Raw genomic sequence first — 19059 nt, forward strand, 5'->3', positions numbered from 1 at the left:
GCCAGCGTGCTCCGCGTCACCACCGACTCCGACACGCACCCGATCCGGCCGACATTTGCCAGTGGCAGGTTGGGGTCGCCGCGGCCTCCGGTGATCGTGGCGTGAGAGCACGTTGGCGGTAATCCCGCGCATTGCCTAGAAACGTGTTAGCGTGGATGTCTGTCTTGTCGCCTGTCCTGGTCGCCCGTCTCGTCGCCCGTCTCGTCCGTCTGGCGCGATCGCCAGGCGTGACCAGGTGGGCATGCAGGTGCGCCATCCTACCATGTAATGTGTGCATCGCCGCTGGGCGCCCCCGTCGGCACCACGAAGCTGGCGACCCTGCGACCCGAGCAGGGTATGGCCTCGAAGGCGTAGCTGACGGGGAGGAAGTCCGGATTCTCGAACTGAAGGGTGGCCCCGCACCGTCGATCCAGCGCGTCCTCCACACTAGAAGCAGCCGCAGTTAGCAACAGCCCACACACCACACACCACACCCTAGCACACCAGCAACATCGCGCCAACGGCCACACCAACAGCATCACTTGCTGCTGCATCACTCGCTGCTGCGCCACTCGCTGCTGCACCATTCGCTGCTGCACCATTCGCTGCTGCACCACTCGCTGCTGCATCACTCGGCACCGCTCCATGCGAACGAACCAACGTACTCAGCAGACACCACCGACCGACCGGCCTCGAGGGCGACGACGGGACTCGACATGCAGATGCAGGGGCCGTTGTGCAGGGCCAGCACGCCGGCGTGGACGAGAGGGAAAAGGAGGAGGAACTTCATCGTCTTGGTGTGGGGGGGCCTTCGGTCTTGGGCACTGGGTTGTGGGTGGCACCGGCTTGTGGCAGGTTGTGAGAAGTGCAAGCGTCTCCTCCTTTGCCGCCGCCGCGACAGGCGACGGTCGCCCTGCGAGCTATATAGCAAGGGCAACTGGCGGCCGTCCCATGTTGCATGTTCGTTGTCGGTCATAAGCCAGAGTTGATTGTGGGCGAGGCATGTCCCACCATGGATCCGGGACGCAGGCCGCTAATGGCCGGACGTCAATTGCCGGACGTCAGTTGTCAGATGGCAATTATCAGACGTCAAAAGTCAAATCGCGCACCGCGGCGGATGCGCCAGGTACGGGGCCCTCTGCACCAGATAAGCGCCAGTTGGGTCGGACATGCATTCCAACTACACGCCGTCCCGCCAGACACACACCAACCCCGCCAAACACCGCAGGACGACGTCTCGCCGAAGTCTGCGTTCTATGACCCCAGCAGGTCGTATAAGACGAAGGTGTCCGCGGTGGCCAGACGCCACGCGGTATGCCTCTGAACTACCTACACCTGTTAGATGCCAGATCACCGCCAGAACCAGATCACTAGTCGGATACCGGATACATCTCCCAGATATACATCCTCGTCATGTCCCAGACGAGCCACTGGCCGGAATACATGCGTCTCGAAGAGGCCGTCCAACGCGAAGACGATCTCTTTGGGCCGCTCCTCGCTGAGTCCATCAACCTGTACTCCTTCCCGTCTACCTATTCGCATGGCCAGGACGATGTGTTCCTCGATTTGGACCCAGAAACAGCCGCCCTGTTCCATCCCGCCCCTATCGACCTGCCCGACCTGGACTTCACCCTGCCAACATGCCCGTCCACCCCGGTCAATGCCGTCGCTCCTTCCTCACCCCTCTCCATGTCGGCTGCCATGGCGAGGAACGGCGGCGCATGCCCCCGGTGTGGGGCCCACCGAAGGTGTGTTGCAACCGCGACTGGTCGCCATCCCTGTCATCGCCCCCTGCTTGCCCGACTAACCTGAATTGATTCTAGCCAAGGTCGGACAGACGGCAAAGGATGGGCAGACTTCGACACGCGGCTGGTTCGCATGGAGGCTACTATGAACGACACAGTGTCGACTCTGGCCCGCATGGAGGCCACCATGAATGAGACTGCGTCCGCCTTCCAGAGCCTGCTGCCTCGTGCCTACGGCGCAATGCAGAACCTGATCGACATTACCATACTGTTTGACGAGAGTATGGAGAAACTGAAGCGGTCCATGGGCTTGTTCACGCGGGGCATTGTCGAGCATTTCTTTGGGGACGCGACCTTGGCTGACGCGGAGACATTCAACTCATGTGATCCGTAGCCCCTGCGGCCAGGACAGCGAGGACGTGGAAGGATGTCTTGGGGATGGGCTGAGTATGGGCAAACAGGTTCGGGCGTGGCTGGCAACCTAATTTGAGATTGAGCTTCTCGCCTTTCACCCCCGCAGTCGTGATGGACGGTCGCTCCATGATTGGTCTGTGATTCGACAGTGATGAACTTTTGATGAGCCAATGGCCAGCGATCTGTCATCGCATCACCCTGTGGCCCCCAAGTCGCACTCGTTGGTACCAACACGGACAGGATGGACACGACGGCAGACGACGTCCTCACATTGTCGGCTGTTAGACGCTTGAGCTACCCCGGGCCTTTGCCACACGACCTCAGGGTTAACCATCCTCCCACTTCGATGTCCGTCCTTTCGGCGCGCTCAGGCAATGCTCGCGAAAACGCTGTTGTTTGTCTCGACTTTGGTCCTTTCATGCTTAGTTCGCGTCATCCAGCAGAGCAGGCCTGAGTGGATTGCTATCGTGCTTCTTGGATTCGTGACTCTCACACCCGTCGCCATCATCGCTACCCACTGCCATCGACGTCCGTATGCCATCTTTGCCGTTCGGTATTTCACTAACGTCCTGCCAGCAAATACCGTACTGCCAGCCGGACGCGACCTTCACTTCACGCGATGAATGCACACGATGAACGCACACGATCAGAGGACAACTTCAATGCGCTGTGTAGGTATTGCATTCCTCCTGGGGTGCCATGCTACGACGCAGCGATCAATCTACCCGCGTGTCACTCTACACTACACTACTCGATCCGCACGTCAAGCGTCCAAACGGACCGGCCGATTCATCGCCACACCACTCTCTCGGGTCACGATATTCATTCAGTCGTACCGGCCCCGTCGTCGCGACGTAGGCGCCTGGGCAGAGTACCGCGACGAGGAAGCATAGCTCTCGCGTCGGCTGGACCGACGTGACCGCGGTTCTTCATATGGTCTGTCAAGGTCCGGCAGCAGAGTCTTGTCTTTGTCCAGACTAGCGTGCATCAGCCGCTGCTGTAACTAGATTGCCAATGTACTTACAACTTTGCCATTGCATAGGCAACAGCGAGCGCAACTGTCATCTTTCCCAGGGCCATGATGTGTTGAGTCCACGTATCTGGTCGTGATGCACGCCTTTCTTGCGTAAGCGAAAGCGTAGCCTAATTGTTTGGTTGGCGAAGATGCGTTGCCGCATCAAGTGCTTTGGGAGGTGATGGCGGGTGCCCTTATATGTGAACGTTGCGAGGCAGAACACCAGCCTTCTAAATGCAACATCAGGCGCGGCAAGGGACCGGCGCTTTGCTGTCGCTTATCCTCCGTTGGCGTCGTTCCAGTCACGAGCCATACCAAGATTTGTATCGAAAGTTGGTCGCTTGATGTGGGTTTCGGTCGATCAGATCGCGCTTGTGGGGCGAAATGCAATGTCACTGTTCAAACTTCGGATTGACGATCCTGTTGCGGCATGCGCCAACGGCTGGCCGGGGGTCTCTCTCTCACGACGGCACGTTCATCGCAGCCCATTTCTACCCATGTGTTCGTCGATACGGTATGTTTTGCAGCACAGCTTGGTTTGCACATCAGGCTTTCTCGTCCACTTTATCAGTGTTGTCCCATCGTAGGCGTCATGACAGATTCTCTTGACCGATACGTGGTTGGCGTCGTCTGGATGCACCAGTCGCTGGTCCAACGTCCACTACCAGGGGATCCACATAATTGGACAAAGACTGAAGATCCTCGTGATGTCCAGAAGCTCGTCAACTATTTCAACGACGTCGGAGCAGACAGGGTTCGATTGCGTGCCGCCGAGTTCCAGGTTTGGGGCCGCATCGCGGGGGAGGCCCTGGAGCAACTCACTGCGTCTTTACAGGTGTCCGAATCCGCCTTACGGGAGACCGTTACCAACGGGAAGCATCTGCATCTACGTGGCGATTTTTCAATACAATGTTTCGGCAACGGGCATCTCCTGGACGTCGCAGCCACATGGTCTAACGACGAATGCTGGCCCGTTCGTCTGCACTGCTTTGATCTCGGTCTGAAACCCTGGTCGAGTGAGAACGATAATCTAACCAGTAACAGATCCTACCCATCTACGACAATATTATGAGAAACTAGCTAGCCAATCATGCCTGGGTCTTCCCCCTACCGATGGCGAGATTTGCCAGCATGTGTTGAAGTATTGGCACCAGGGGAAACCCCTTCTCCGCAAAGCCTGGGAGGCCCAGATTCGGACCAAGCCAAAACGCAAATGTTTGGCCGCTTTGTTTGGACACTGTGCTACAGTCGACGCATTGGTCAAGTTAATTCCCTTCGAGGGTCTGTGGCCAGAGCTGAAGCTAGGTAACTGGCAGAAGATCAGTGCGGCCCGTTGTGACGAGATGGTGGCGATGTACCTCAATTCGGATGCATCAAGTATGGGAAGAGATTCTCGGGGGCGGGACACACCTACCACCGCTCCGCGACCTGCAGTCCGTCAGGCTTCTCCAAGGCAGAGCACCATGCGCCAGCACTGACGACCGCGACTTTATTCAGCGAAAGATGAGCAACGGCGAGCTGTTCCGCCACGTCACAGACTCAGCAGAGCGAGATGTCCTTCTGGGGAATATAATCAAGGTCCGAGGAATCATCTGCAACTTTGAGCTGTTTGATGGAAACATGAAATATATGTCTATCGGCGCTAAAATCCTCAAGACAATCTTCACGCTGTCCATGACTGACAAGGCCACCGAGTTAGCTGATCGCACCGAAACCAGCATATCATACCGTCCTCCGCGATTTTTCGCTGAGGTTCAAGCTGAGCGTCCGACCCTGTACAGTTCGCTTCGCGAGCTCTGGGATGATTCGCGGTTGCCAGTCTCAGAATGCGAAGAAGGTGTTTATACTCGCCTGACTGGTCCACCGTGCGCCGAGGCGGCCTTCCTGGGCTTAATCCTACCCACGCTATGACACTTTCCTCGATTGAGTCGCGAAGCCCCTCTTTCGAATGTGGGCAGCAATGCAATCGCGGCGCGCGTCGATGATGCCTTTGTGCAGGCGCTTTGCCGCCGCGCAGATATATTAGGCTTTCGTCATAGTAGAATCGAACAAAGTAGACCGAATTCGCTATCTCAGTGGAGCGGCATTATGGCAGTTGATCAGCGGTCTATGAGTACGCCGGCGAATTGGCGATGCGGCAAGCCGTCTCTCGTGGCGTTGTTGGCCCTACAACACGACGGGTTCTGGGTTGCCAACCAGCCGGTAGGTTCTACAAGGAAAAATCTGACACCGTCTTTTGTCTTCCAAGACTTGATCACCTCTTTCTTCGGCACCTTACGATGGGGCGTCGATGAGCGCGCGCCGCCGATGCACGTGAGCCTGGACGGTCACGTACGCCACCGCAGTGCTGGACCACAGCATCGCAATGGAAGCCGTTCTCCCACTGTCAACCTTCATTCTGATGAAATAACAATCAGGTCTGCGCGCTCTTCATCTCATGACGTGGAGATGGCTGATTGCCCACCACCGTTGACAGCAAAAAGGGCATTCGAACACGGGCGCTCTTCGTGGCCCGAGATAAAGATTCGAGACGCACCACGACGTCGTCATATCAAGCGGCCGCGTGACAATTTACAGAGACCCGGAATGCTACCAGATCATTCCACAGTGAACAGTAATGCTCGACCCAACAACCTCGACGAAACCCATCGCACATCATCATCGATGAGGGATCACCACGATTCATCTCGAGTCCGCTCCGGTACAGAAACTCCGCATCGCGGAGCTCAGTGCCACCTTCTAATAATCTCGCGTCTCCGGAGTCAACGGACGAATATGGCACTGGTAAGGCGATCGTTCGTCAGACCACCCCGCTTGCAGCTTCGGCGCGCGACCAAGTCAGGCGGCCACGCCTCTACTCTTCAGAAAGCACAGACACAGAAGGGAATGATCCGGCTGCTATTGAAACGAAAGAAATGGGCCAGAGGAGCGACGTAGCACATACAATGGACTACGACAAGGAAAATTCGCCGCGGTCCATCACCAGCCCGGTCGGGTATCGCAGCCAGCCCAAGAGCACGAATTTGTGAGGTATGGATAGTCAAGAGCCAGATAAGGCAGAGAGCCATCCCCGACGCGCCCAAAGTCCGGAGACTGTAGCAGATACCCGAGTGTCGGGGCACAGCAACCGGCCCCAAACCTCAGCAAATGGTATGAGAATGATCATGAGCATGAGCATTGATGACTCGGGGCCTTCCGAGCGTAGCCCACGGATCTCGTCGCGTTCTGTGGCTGATTTCAATGAAGCACAGGATCATGGCGACAACGACATCCAGTACCAGTTGTTGAAGGATTTCGAAACCGTGCCCTTGACTCCAAGTCTGAGGGGGGATTCATTGGATAGCGTGAATGGACAGACAGCTTCCATCATTGTCTATTCGGTCAACAATAGCCCACCCACACCGTAGGAACAAAGCTTCCGGATACATCTCCGGTCATCACACATATGAAGCTCTCTATTGAATGCGCCAGTCAATAGTATGAAGACCGGTGTATCAGCGTCAGCTACGTAGGCCGCACGCGCACTCGAGTGAGAAATGCGCGCGGAAGACAGCGGAAATACGGCAAAACTCCACCAGGCCAATGCAGCAGCAGCCATCGTCGGAGCTTTGCTACGGATAGCAATCATGCGATTACCCTGCTGCGTTCGTAATCTTGCTTCACGTAGCTTTCTGCTGCAATGAACTCCCAGGTGCAGTCGGGCTGCCCAAACAAGGGTCACTTGCTAAACCACCTACTGGCCAGCAGTTCCTCAAATCGTCGAGACGAGATCATCCAATGCAATCGGGTCGTGGCGGGCGGTGTATGCCTCAATTGCCGACAGTCGCCGTGGCGGCCGTTGTCCTGTGTTGTACTGTCCGACCTCCGCCAGCCTTGCGAGCGCATCTCTATCAACGAAATATGTTTAGCAAGCGAGAGCACGGTCCCGCAATGACCAGTCTGAGCTCCCCGAGCTTTAAGCTTGGGTAAGCCATGGCAAATAGGCCAGCGTTGTGGGTAACTAAGAGCCCATTCTTTCGTCTCTATAGGTGACACCAGTGACGTCGGAGCAAGGACCAAGCTTGAATCGGACGGACGGTGGAGGGAGGGGATGTTTTTTTAGGGGAGTTGAATGTAGGTGCTGTGATCGTACCTCGCCATGTTGTCGTCCTTTCATCTTTTCTCGTAGTTCGGATATTAGCTGGCTCCCTCCATCAATTGAAGAACACTTGGGATAGGTACGTTTGGAATCAATTTACCTCGTCTACGTCATGGCATGAGTCTCTATACTCATACTTGCATATGTTTTATAGCACCAAGAACGACATAGCAGAACCAAGGACTGAGGCTCGAAGAGGAAGAAACGGGCATAAAGATGAGTTTACTAGAGTGCGCAGCACTGGAGTGCGTAGATGATGACTCTGGGCCCGCTTCCATTCTTTTTTTTCGAACAACATATGACCTTGATAGCATGGTCGTCCCAAAAGCACCCGTCTCAACTATGCCGGGATCTTCCAGCCGTTCTTGGAGCAGAGTCAAGCTGAGCAAGACTATCTTGCGAAGCGTGTTACTGTGGGAGGTCACGTCGTCTAGGCAGAAAAGAGTAGACATGGCCGACGGAAAATGACCATGGCAGCTTCGAGGAAGTACTTCAGGACTTTCTAGACAAGAAGAAGCAAAGCAAGGACCTTGCACAGATGGGTAAGCTGTTTCCTGGCAAGCCTAAGGTACTGGAACTCGTCATACCGACTTGAGAAGTCAACATCCGTTTTGGGCAGTTGATCCACGCCCAACAAGAGTGCACCTGGGGGGCTAGCGGCAATAAAAGCCGGCCGGTGTGCCCGCGAAAAGGGGCATCGTCTCACTTCCTCGTTCACTTTACTCATACTCCTCGTCACCATCCCTTCTCGCCACTTCACTCTCACTCATCGTCACTCAACATTTCTTTGAACCTGTCCTACTACAATGTCTTCGGAAAGGACGCCAGGCTTTCATGACCAAAACGACCAATTCTGTCCCCCTCGAGCTTCTTCAGAGGATACAGTCGATGCCACAACCGATTCTCGCTATGAAAATGAGGGCAGTCGTGATGAACACATTTCGACCAACAGCATCCGTTCGAGCGAGCACCAGGAGGTGTTTGTTTTAAAGCGCAAGCGACCCGGGCCAAACGGGTCGGACCGGTCATGCTCTCCGCGTGCCCAACGTCGACGAGTGAACGGCATCTCGGGCCCATCACTGTCCTCGCAGCCCCGACCTCTCAGTACCGAGGTGACCGAAGGCTTCATGTCGATTACTACGCATCCGAGCCCCAACGCGAACAGCTCCAGGTCTTTACTAGATGACAACAGTAAAGAAAGTCAAATCAATGACGGCGAATTGCAACCTCACTCCCTGAGGCCTGTGGCGGCCTGCCCCCGTCGCAGCTATAGTATAGCGGCGATCCTCAACGATGAATCAAGAGGTGGGAATACAGAACGACACGACCGGTCCCCAGACCAAAGAGATCACTCACCCAATGAGGATGGCAATCATCTTGGACGTGGTCTTAGAGGCGGCCAAGTTGAAGACGCCTCTGGAGAGCCCCAAGCCAACGATAACTTGGAGTTTCTGCCAACGTCTATCTCTACACGCCAACATCCTTCACCATACTTAACTTCGGGCCCTATGAGCCACCCAGCGCAGTCTAACCAAGGATTCCACAGGCCCGATCACGGCCCTGCTCTATTGGCTGCGTCAGACGATCCTCCATGCTTTACTCTCTCTAGCGTCGTGGCGATTCCTCGGGATAAGCGGACGACGGTTGCCTGCAACCGTTGTCGTAGGAGGAAGGTTAGTCCATTCCATACGGCCGCTCGACGCCTGGTCCCTTTTCTACACGGCTTCTCTAACTTGAAATTAGATTCGTTGTGAAGGGCTTCAGTCTGGGAGCGAAGAGGCATGTAAGAGGTGCAGGAAAGCGAACATCGAGTGTATCTTTGAACCGGCGTCCTCCAACAGCTTGATAGCCATTACCCTTCATCCTTCCAAGTCTGCTGGAGAACCGCTTGGAAGAACTATGTACTGGCCAAGTGCGCAGCCGCTTCCGTTCAGCTCGAAGGTTCTTCGTCAAGATGCTCAACAGCCGCATTCCTTGCGCAACGGGCCATCCTTGACTCCTGTAATCCCATACCCGCCGGCCCCTGATCGACCACTTGGCGATTCGATGCGCCGATCCCAAGAGTCCGACGAGGGAAGCAGAGGCTCTTCGCCATCACCGGGATCAACTGCTGCCGGTCAGTCCTTGCTGAGATCCCATACAACCTCAGACTCCCGTACGCATCAAACGTTTGTCTCACCCCGGTCTACAATTCCTATCCTTCGCTCAGACTTGGAACTTTCTTAGGATCGACGACCTTGATAACGCCGCTTGTGGCACTGATGGGCCATCTTCTTGTCTTTATTGTCTGAAAACCATTGGCACAAAGAAAAACCTAGCGCGACACCTCCGTGAAGTCCATGGAGAGGGTGGGTTTGCTAGGAGTCGGTACATCTGTTCAGAGCCTGGATGCTCTCGCAGCCAACAAGACAACGGGTTTCCACGGCTTGAGCAAGCCCGACAACATTACCGGAACAACCATTCTTCTGAATCGCTCCCAAAACGCGAAAATGACGCAGGGCGGTACAAGAGCGGTGGAACCCGACCGGCGGCAGGGAAGATTGCAAGCCAGGACCAGTGTTAAGGGGCCGAGATGAATACCAGGAGCAGCAACGCATCACAACTAGGATCACTACAAAGACGGCGTCTTGCTTATTTCGGGGCGAGTAGGTACTAGATTTGGCCAGCCGATCCCACTCGAGAGTCGGATGTGCGGCTTCTGACGGCTTCTGAGCCGACCTTAGTCGAATCACCTGAATGGTACGTATGATGAGGCAGGCTAGCCACCACGAGAAATGTACACGCGAGAAGAGGTTTGTAGTACACGGAGGCTGAAGATGAAAACCATCACTCAATGAGGATTTCGCATATTGATGAGGAGTGAGAATTTCATCCCTGGAGCCGTGCAGGCTTCTTTTTTTTTTTTTTTGGAATGGAACATGATATCTAGTCTATTCGCTAGCCTGCAAGGGCTGTGAACGTTCATCGCTAGCAAACCATCCGTACCGGCAATACGCACTCCAGCGTTAGGGCACTCCAGCGTCAGGGCACTCAAACGTAAGGGCGGTCAGGTAGATTTCTGTGAACGAGTACGAGCGCCGGGAAAGGCTCATCCTCAGTATTAAATCCCGAATTGACTTTGCACTGTGGAGTCTGTTTGCCCATGCACCACATCCTTCGCCGCGGCGCCCCAATCAGAAACAGAGCAAGTTTCAATGCTGAATCGAATGATGGGTCGTCATGTTCATATGGGAATAAGCTCGGTTCTGCTTAAACCTGGTTTCTAAATATTCCACAGCTTGGCACTCGGCAACCCCTTACTCGCAGCTAAGGTGCGATTCTGGTCAGGTTCACCATGCATGCCCAAAACCAGGACGGAGTAGAAACGCAGTTGACATTCGCGACTCCGAAATTGAATTCCAATGGGCGAGCCATCCTCACAGAAAGTATTTATTGAGGACCGCATCGGCCTTGTCACCAGTCGTGGCTCGTCCTTCTTCGAACAGGCGTACGAAACCCGACTTAAACTAAAGCCATGGGCCACTTTCGCGCTTTGATTGGATGTTCTATCCTCTTCACCAGCAACTATCCAGCGCCATCTGAGTGGTCCGAATTCAGTAGAATCAAACGTCATATCGAAGACCTTCACGGCGAATGTGTTTTTAAGTATGACGACCCGAAACTCACGCACCTAGTGACTTCGCAGAGTGAACTCTCCGATAAAGAAGGCTTTACGACGTGCATTCCCCACAGAGATTGGAAAGGCGTCCACATTGTCAGTTACGAGTGGCTGAAGGAGTGTCTCCGAGCCGGCAAAAGGAAAGAAGAAGGCCAATACAGATTGAAGGTGCCGGCGCGGATGGAAGATCCTGAATACAACTACTTTACCCACCGCCGATTGAAAAAGTCAAAGAATACGAAAACTTCCAGTCAAGGCTAGAAGCATACAAGTGAAACTCGCCGCTCGCTGCAGCAGCTTTTCATTCTTTCGTCCGCACCACCGTCCGAGCTCAGCGGGCTAGAGCGACTGAATCAGTTCGTATTGGTATCCAAATAGACCGATTGATTTCAACTATTGTTACTAAGTGCAGCACGTAGTCAAGGCTAGATGATGCAATGTTCCACGGGTGTCTTTAAGCGACGCCACTGTCCAGCATCGCTGTTTTGGTCCCTTTAATTACGCCTGGGATAGTTCCTAGCCCGGTAACATGTTTCTTCTGTTGCCTCAGGCCTGAGTGCCCGAGTGCGCCGGCATCGTGCAGAGTGGCGTGCCAATGGCCTGGTACTGTCGATCACCACTGCGAGCGCTGACTATGACTCTGAGCATGTCTGCATTTCAGTGAGCTTTCTTGGCAGGGTCCTGCTTGATTTGATGCCAGTGAGTGAGGATCAGAGGCAAAGCAATGACCGAGTGCGGCTCAGGTTGTTCCCTCCGCGTATTGAAGTGGACCTGATTTGTGAAAAGAAGATGCAATGAATTGGCTGCCGACAGTCCGCCTGATGTGCCTTCTGTGCGACTTCGCTGTATGCCGTGGGAGGTCTCCCGGTGTGGTGACGAAACTGACGGGATCACAGATCTACTGCAACCCCCGCAGCTATCCTGCAGACAACGACTGTGGAGAACATATCATCACAGATTGAACATCAGAGCGCCTTGCGCCGTTTTACTATTGATTTGACCGTGCCAGTCTACTTTGCTGAAGTCAAGGCTGACATAGCATAGCCTGGACAATTAGAGTCCGATGGGTGCAACCAGCATTATTTGACAGCGAAGCAATAGACGCACCATTCGATCCTCATGCTCATGATCATGCTGATCTGGACGTGGATAACGACCTTCTGCAGACTGCCAGAAGAAGGCTGCTGTAGAGGTAGTCCAACCTGTGGTCAGGGGGCGACGACAGCCGTGGTCGCTGCCCTGCCTTAGGCTTAGGCGCCGACCAGGCGCCCAACATCCTTGGCACGACCAGGCGGCAACGCCAGCTAGATCTCGCTTCTCACTTCCAGACTCCCGGCCCCAGCCATGGAGATAAATCACCTGGTCCATCCACATTCGCCTCCGCATCAGCCAGCAATCGTCAATGCAGTCGCGATGGCCGTCGCACCTGGCAAACTGGGCCTCCGTTGCCCGGACCAAGGTCAGTTCTACGTTTGCGAAGCTAATTCGACGGAATTCGTCGGCTGCTGCCTTTCCGACCCCTGTGCCAATGGGTCTGGCCAGTGCCCAGAAGACGAGCTTGTCCCGTCGTCCTTCTCAGCCAATCAGTACGCTGCGATTCCAGCCCAGGACTGCGAAGACGCAAAAGGCGTGTCCGTGTGGTGGACATGCCGCGATATCACTCCGCCCTTTCTGGGATGCTGCACGCGGCGAGATCTTCTTCCGGCCAAATTGCAGAGCAACAGAACGCACCGCCAACCATTTCTGTCCATCGATGCACCGCTGAGCTTGCCCTCAGTTCTACCTTCCATAACTTTCACGACGTCTTCGGCGGGGTACTACACAACATCTTCGACTCGACCATCCAGTCCGTCTCAGGAGGCACCTTCATCGGAGCCAAGTGCCAGGCACGTGTCTGCCTCACAGGTATCAACCAAGGTCCTGGTCGGGGCTGCTGTCGGTAGCGCTATATTTGTAGCAATTTGCGCTCTGGTTGTATGGCAGTGCGTCCGGCATATCCGGCGGGCGAAATCTCCTGCTGCGGAACCTCCTGTCCCCGTTGCTGACAACGTGGCCCGGTCCTGGCCCAAGGACGCAATGGAGCTATCAGCAGGGCCTGATACGGCGATCTCCCGTTAGCTAGACGTACGTTAACCAGAGGCCACACAGGTGCCATTGATATCTCAGTCATTGAAGTTGCACGTGGTCGTTTCCATGGGCCGCTCGTGCCCAATGCCGCTGGCAGATGATAATGGCAGCTGACGAGGATGTTCACGTATAGATGTCCTTGCAATAATATTCGATGTTCTTCCACTTTTGAAAGTGCGTGCATAAAAAAATCGTGCCTTCGTGCTTTCCACAGCATCGCGCGTTACGCAGCCGCCGAACAATGTGCTCGCACTGACTGACACAGCCTTGAGCCCTGTGTTCCTGGGGATTCCTGCTGACAATACAACGAGATCGTGCCAATCGAACATCTGATCCGCGAAAAGGCATTGAAAATCAGTTGCCAAAAGTCAAAATAAAACCAGCGCGCGGACCAGTCAGGGTCGCCATATCATAGTAGAGTGTCCTCCACAGAGGTTCATTGTGACGGCCTTCCTTGAGGTGGATCAGCATCACCAGCCTTCAGACGGCTTCCGGAGAATTGCACTCAGAGTTGCGTCCGCAATCGCCCCGATCGCTGTGACACCAGGCCTGACCACCAGCAACGAACGCCATGTCTGCGTCGCAGCTCTGGCTGAGTTTGGCTTCGGGCGCTCCTGGGCTGGGAGGCCCTTACCTTATAGAAACCCTGGCAGCATATGAAGAGCTGGATGCAGTAGGCCATGAAAAGCCGCAGTTTTTGATGGCTATTGGACGAACAACCAAGCGGCAGGTTTTTACTAAGTCTTTCCCCTTGCTCTCTGGCCGGGGACAATCAGGCGCTGTCACCCTCAGCACCCTTGGGTCACCACTGACATTTCTGATCGACTGCGAGCTCCATGCCTCTCGAGATGCTCCGCGTATCCAAGGGGGTCCGATCAAGGGCGACTATGCGAGGTATGAGATGAGATGCGCTGCAAATAGCCAGAAGGAGGTTGCCTACTCCCTCTATCATCAGCTGCTCGCGTCATTCAGCGCGGTCGTCCTTGTCTTCGTCGAGGATTTCAGCAGCACCTCCGAAGTCACAGATCTTCTCATCGACTGGCTTCGCTCAGCCATGAACAAATCCCCGCCATATAGTCCTAAGATCGTCCTGGTGACCGAGGCAGGCGCGTCCCTTCATCTGAGAGACTTTTTGTCACGCCTGGTGGCTAGAACTCTATCCTTACTCCGCCTCAGCGACCCCTTGCGAGCGTACACAGCTGCCGAGATCCGCGACATGATAGGATCATTTCTTCACCTCGAAACCATGGAAGCACAGGCAGGGACTGCGTTTGCGACATCGTTGTCGTCCCTTGCCTTGCGTGCCTGCCGAGAGCGGCATCTCTCAGACATACACTTCTCCGCACTGCACTGGAAGACACTCGTCAGAGACGCCATGGCTCAATTCACAGAGTCTCCGTCTCTCCCACTCTCACTATGCCAACTCGCAAGGCGAGCCAACCCGTTGCCAGATGATCTGTCCGAGCAGCTAACCCGCTTCTTGCGAGCGACGGCGCTGGAAGGCATGGAACAAGCGGAGATCCTGGCATCCGCGCTCTCTATGAACGCTTATCCTCCAGGAATGCATGGTACGTTGATGCCCCGTGACGCTCCGCGATGCTGCATTATGCACAGGCTGGTTCTGATGAGCCATTAGGCTTCCCACCTGCCATGGTCTATTCCGAACTGTATGAAGACAAGGTACGCCGTGCCGTGTCCGATCTTGTACCAGCCCGATGCGATCTTGCGCCACAAATTCGGGAGAGGTTCGTCGCCCTCGCGAGCCACAACTTGAAAGTTTCGGTTGCCTTCGCTGCCGCGCATAAAGCTGTGTTGAGACGTGGGCAGGCATCGTGGTTGTCTGTCAAATCCCAAGACACATGTTTAGTCTGCGCGGTACACACCCCAACGAAGACACTAGACTGTAGGCATCGGCTTTGCAATGCATGCACGGTGATCTGCGGCGCGCTCGAGGGCCAAGGGACGATAGCCGTCCTACAATGCCCACTGTGCGGGCTCCCCAATGCTGCTTCATTCAAGCTGCGCCCTCCGACAGCGGGCATACGCGTCCTCGATCTGGGTGGTGTGGAGGCGGCAAAGACCATGGAGTTTCTCAGATCAATTCATCGCTCGATCAGTTTGATAGGCAACTCCTTGTCTGACAGTTTCGATGTGGTTTTGGCCTCAAACGTCGGTACGTTCTCCTGTGTGCGTTCTTCCGCTCGCGATCTCATTGTTGTAGGGATCTTCTTCGCGCTCGCCCTCTTTCTTGAGAAGTGGACACTTGAGGACTGCAAACACCACCTGCGTCGACTTGTCCGCCCGAAACAGTCATGGATTAGATCGTGGAACGGGACCATCAACTTCGGAAAAGCATTGAAGTGGGAACTGCGAGACGTTCGGTCGGTAAACCAGCCTGCTCTCGTCATACACACCAAGAGAAAGCTGCTGTCAAATGCGATGGCGCAGTCTGAGGCCGACAGCACGTGAGTCCTGCGATTGATACCAGGCTGGCCAAGCACTGACCATACGCTAGATCTCTGGTCGAACTCCAGCGTCAGTATGGGCGGAGATGTGATTGCTTGGTCCAATACAACGGTGGCCCTATCAGCCGAGTGCTTGTGAAGCAAATGACCAATCAGCTGATCTCGAGCCTATTCTATGTAGAGTTGGCAGCCACTCCCACCTTCTATCGATCGCCGCACGCCTGTGAGCTGGCCCTGCGTTGCCGTCTTGCCCCCGGCGCCGCGCTCTTTGGCCTCCTACTGAGGTTGTGTCGGGGCGAGGCGCACTTCCTCTATCGCGGCGATGAGCTGGAGTACAAGAGGATCAGAGTTTGCGAGGAGAAGGACTTGAAGGCATACCAGAACTGGGCTTCTTATGAACGTTCACTCCAAGTGCAGGCTGTATCTCCAGCATGCAAAATTGACATCCAAATCGACGGTGACGGCATCGACAAAGGCCAGCACAACACCAGTCACTACATCAGTAACTGCCCGTACCGGCTCGAAGACCTGATACGTGATCAAGGTCTGCATCGCTGCTTTGGCTCGCCTGATCACCGTCCCGTCTCAGGAAGACCAGCGATGTCGACACAGGCCCGGCTTGGCCCCCACTCCGCCGCACCAGTGGATATGGAGGAGAGCAGCATACTGCAACAGCTCAACGCGCTTCAATGCACCTTTGGGCAAGTGATGCAGTCGCAGCAGCGATTCCAGGATGGATTGACGACAGAGAGTTGACCAGGAAGGAGTGAGCAAAAGTGGCACTACTCGCTACGTCTTCGTGGGAAATGCTTGGTATGTAGTCCGACTGCAAGTGGCAAGAGCTCGGGCAATGGGAGGAGACTTGTCGTGAACAAGGGTGTGGACAAGAGAGGGGGCTTGGGTTGTAGCTTCCTGTTACAGAGCCCTTGCATGGACCTGAGGCGCTCTGAACAGGGCAGAGACGAGCCACCACTGTACGTTGAGGGCCATGGCCATTCTTGAGAATGGTGTAGCGCAGAGGGAGTGATCGACTACGTCGCTAGTTTCTGTCTGCTAGCCTATGTTTAGGTGTTTTTGCTGGCTTACCAGCTTCTGCAGCCTTCAGGACAGTAGATTATCTCAGACGATGGACATGCATGCACAACGTGGGACTGGGCAGTGTTTCCCTAAATTAGTCGGACAGCACACCAGGAACGAATGTACGAATGTACGAGTATAGAGAGAATTCCTCCAGAGAATTGACGAAACTGGCTAGACCAATTGCTCGCGGCCGATGCGTAAAAGTTGGTCGGGTCAGTTGCCACGCTGGAGTCAGCAGCCCGGGCACATGATGGTGGGTCGGGTCACCTGCTTGGTCATTGGAGCGGCGCGGCTGGCCTCCTACATCGCTGATTCTGGAGAGTCGCAATCCGTCCAGAACCGTATAATATCGGTTTCGAATGGTGACACTGCAATGCGAAAGACACCTTATCGAATTCCACATTCGACCGATGTTGTGGCAATCCAACGACCGCGCCATCCTTGGCACGGCCCGGCGCCAACGCCAGCCAGATGGCGCCGCTCGTTTTCCAAGCCATCAGCCTCCTGAACGGACCCACACACACCCAGACGCCGAAGCTGGGATCTGACCAAGCTGCACAGCGTACTTATTTCACCTTACGCCCCGTACCGGGTGTAAGAATTGCGCTTACAACACCCACAGGAAAGCTCCAAAACCGTGGAAAGTTGACTGCCGGCCGATCAAAAGGTTGTACATCGCTTCAGGGATTCAGGAATCCGCTGGCCCTGCACAACAGCAGGGTGGGTCTCCGAGCAACGACTCAACTGGTATACATAGTACTTGTCAACACCTTACGCCCCGTACCGTCTCTAAGTTGACGCTGCTGAAAAGCTTATGTTTGGGGGGGTGATCTGCTATCGTAGTTGGTCCAAGTACCTGATTTTTGACAGGCGCAAGTACTACGGCGACTGGGGCTGCAAGTTCATCCAGACGAGGCGGGGTTCGAAGTCGGTGCGCGTCGCCCGTGTCGGCCTCGGGTTGCAACGTCAAGCTGTCTCGACATCCAAATCGACCTTTTGAATTCCGGCACACACTCCCAAGAGTCCTGATTTAATGCCCTTGTCAAGACAAGCGGACGCATACAACACGCACTGCGTTCTTCCCCGGAGTCCCCTTGAAGCCGTATGTCCTTGCCCTCTGCCCCTGATCATTCGCCATCTTGCGTGTGCTCGAAGGAAACAGCATTATGAGTATGTACATTTGAGCCTAAACCTAATGAGCGCTGGATTCTTTATAATTTCGAGTCCGAAAAGCCGTCAGCCGTCAGACTTTCCCATGGTCCACGGTCCACGTGCACTTGCCTGCTAGTAAAAGAAGTCAGCACCCCCCATTACGCTATACAGGGTTCGTCCACCCTATTACGCATGTCCTCAGCGCGAATATCATGGCAGTACGACAAGACACCATCGCCATAACGCTCATGTCCGTTACACTTGCTATTCGGAGTGCCAACCATGCGGCCTTCGCTGTACCCTCCTTGAGGAAGCCGTATGAGCCCCTGGCCTCGATGAAGAGCAAATGGTTCAACATCAGAATCTTTGCGATCGAGATGCTCCATCTTGTAGCTTCCGTCGTTTTGTTTCTCTTGAACATCGACAAGCCGGTTGTCTTGCTTCTCGGCACAGGCTGGAACTTTGCAGGAGAAGTGAGTCGGCCCCTTCTCGCGGACATCAGTAGCTGACTGACATCCTGAAGAGGCTGTTGTGGCATCGTCTCGTCAATTCAGAGAGCTGGCTCTGGTGTTTGGCGTTCATCAGCCCGGTATACTCTGGTCTCGTGGTCACCACCGGTGTGCATGTCCGACCACATCAAGCTGCCCAGTACTCGACACTCGCTCTCCTGACACTCGCCGCAACCTCAGCCGTGCTTTGCGCTTTCGACTCTTTCCTTGACTCTCTTAAATCCGATCAATTGGGCCAAGGGACTGGCGCTGAACTTTTTCATCGATGGTACATCTTTCGCCAAGTCGTGACTTTGAACTGGAAGCCACGTCAAATGAGAAGGCAAACCGTTCTCTTGGCCTGTTACATGGTCCTCATGCTCCTATTCTCTTGTTCTATCTGGCTTGCTCTTCTGGTCCCCAACGAGGACTTCCACTTGGTGGGCATTTACTCCTCTTGGTTCCTGGGTCACGCATTTGCTGACATAGCAGGCCGTGTTCTTGGTGTCTACCGTCATTTGCAGTGTATCGCCGTTGCACGCTCTGGGACGAAGACTCTCCAACACTTCTGGAAAGGCTTCTGGGCAGACGGGAAGGACTTTGTGGATGGTCTTTAAAGCTGGGGAGTAAGGTCGGACGGCATTATCGATCAGGCGACTCGAACGTGAAGTTTTCCTCCTCAAGCACCGTCCATCATCTCGATTCCGCTCATGCATAATGCAATTCCATGAACTGAGTTGCTGAGGTTACCCTCCTTCTCCGTGAGGTTTATCTCGCAAAACGACGTATCACACCCCC

General features: G+C 54.8%; 7 protein-coding genes across 7 annotated transcripts; 6 read left to right on the plus strand and 1 right to left on the minus strand.

The window, feature by feature from the left end:
- Positions 1-1392: 1392 nt before the first annotated feature.
- On the plus strand, positions 1393-2118 carry VDBG_10181 (predicted protein; the record flags this gene model as incomplete). Its single annotated transcript, XM_002999586.1, has 2 exons — positions 1393-1727; positions 1803-2118. 2 exons carry the CDS (start codon positions 1393-1395, stop codon positions 2116-2118), a joined length of 651 nt encoding a protein of 216 aa, XP_002999632.1.
- Positions 2119-2964: 846 nt separating this feature from the next.
- Positions 2965-3126, minus strand: VDBG_10182 (hypothetical protein; the record flags this gene model as incomplete). The annotated part of the gene is made up of 1 exon (XM_002999587.1): positions 2965-3126. The coding sequence occupies one exon, from the start codon at positions 3124-3126 to the stop codon at positions 2965-2967; it is 162 nt and encodes a 53-aa protein (XP_002999633.1).
- A 457-nt stretch (positions 3127-3583) lies between these two features.
- On the plus strand, positions 3584-5064 carry VDBG_10183 (predicted protein; the record flags this gene model as incomplete). The annotated part of the gene is made up of 3 exons (XM_002999588.1): positions 3584-3667; positions 3725-4169; positions 4478-5064. 3 exons carry the CDS (start codon positions 3584-3586, stop codon positions 5062-5064), a joined length of 1116 nt encoding a protein of 371 aa, XP_002999634.1.
- A 3033-nt stretch (positions 5065-8097) lies between these two features.
- On the plus strand, positions 8098-9854 carry VDBG_10184 (predicted protein; the record flags this gene model as incomplete). The annotated part of the gene is made up of 3 exons (XM_002999589.1): positions 8098-8964; positions 9035-9407; positions 9610-9854. 3 exons carry the CDS (start codon positions 8098-8100, stop codon positions 9852-9854), a joined length of 1485 nt encoding a protein of 494 aa, XP_002999635.1.
- Positions 9855-10805: 951 nt separating this feature from the next.
- VDBG_10185 (predicted protein) lies at positions 10806-11210 on the plus strand (the record flags this gene model as incomplete). Its single annotated transcript, XM_002999590.1, has 1 exon — positions 10806-11210. The coding sequence occupies one exon, from the start codon at positions 10806-10808 to the stop codon at positions 11208-11210; it is 405 nt and encodes a 134-aa protein (XP_002999636.1).
- A 4272-nt stretch (positions 11211-15482) lies between these two features.
- On the plus strand, positions 15483-16675 carry VDBG_10186 (hypothetical protein; the record flags this gene model as incomplete). The annotated part of the gene is made up of 2 exons (XM_002999591.1): positions 15483-15541; positions 15592-16675. 2 exons carry the CDS (start codon positions 15516-15518, stop codon positions 16295-16297), a joined length of 732 nt encoding a protein of 243 aa, XP_002999637.1.
- Positions 16676-17985: 1310 nt separating this feature from the next.
- VDBG_10187 (predicted protein) lies at positions 17986-18878 on the plus strand (the record flags this gene model as incomplete). The annotated part of the gene is made up of 2 exons (XM_002999592.1): positions 17986-18246; positions 18297-18878. The coding sequence occupies 2 exons, from the start codon at positions 17986-17988 to the stop codon at positions 18876-18878; spliced, it is 843 nt and encodes a 280-aa protein (XP_002999638.1).
- Between the last annotated feature and the right edge of the window lie 181 nt (positions 18879-19059).

This window comes from Verticillium alfalfae, genomic scaffold (assembly GCF_000150825.1).
Source record: "Verticillium alfalfae VaMs.102 supercont1.20 genomic scaffold, whole genome shotgun sequence".
In the NCBI taxonomy this organism is placed as follows: domain Eukaryota; kingdom Fungi; phylum Ascomycota; class Sordariomycetes; order Glomerellales; family Plectosphaerellaceae; genus Verticillium; species Verticillium alfalfae.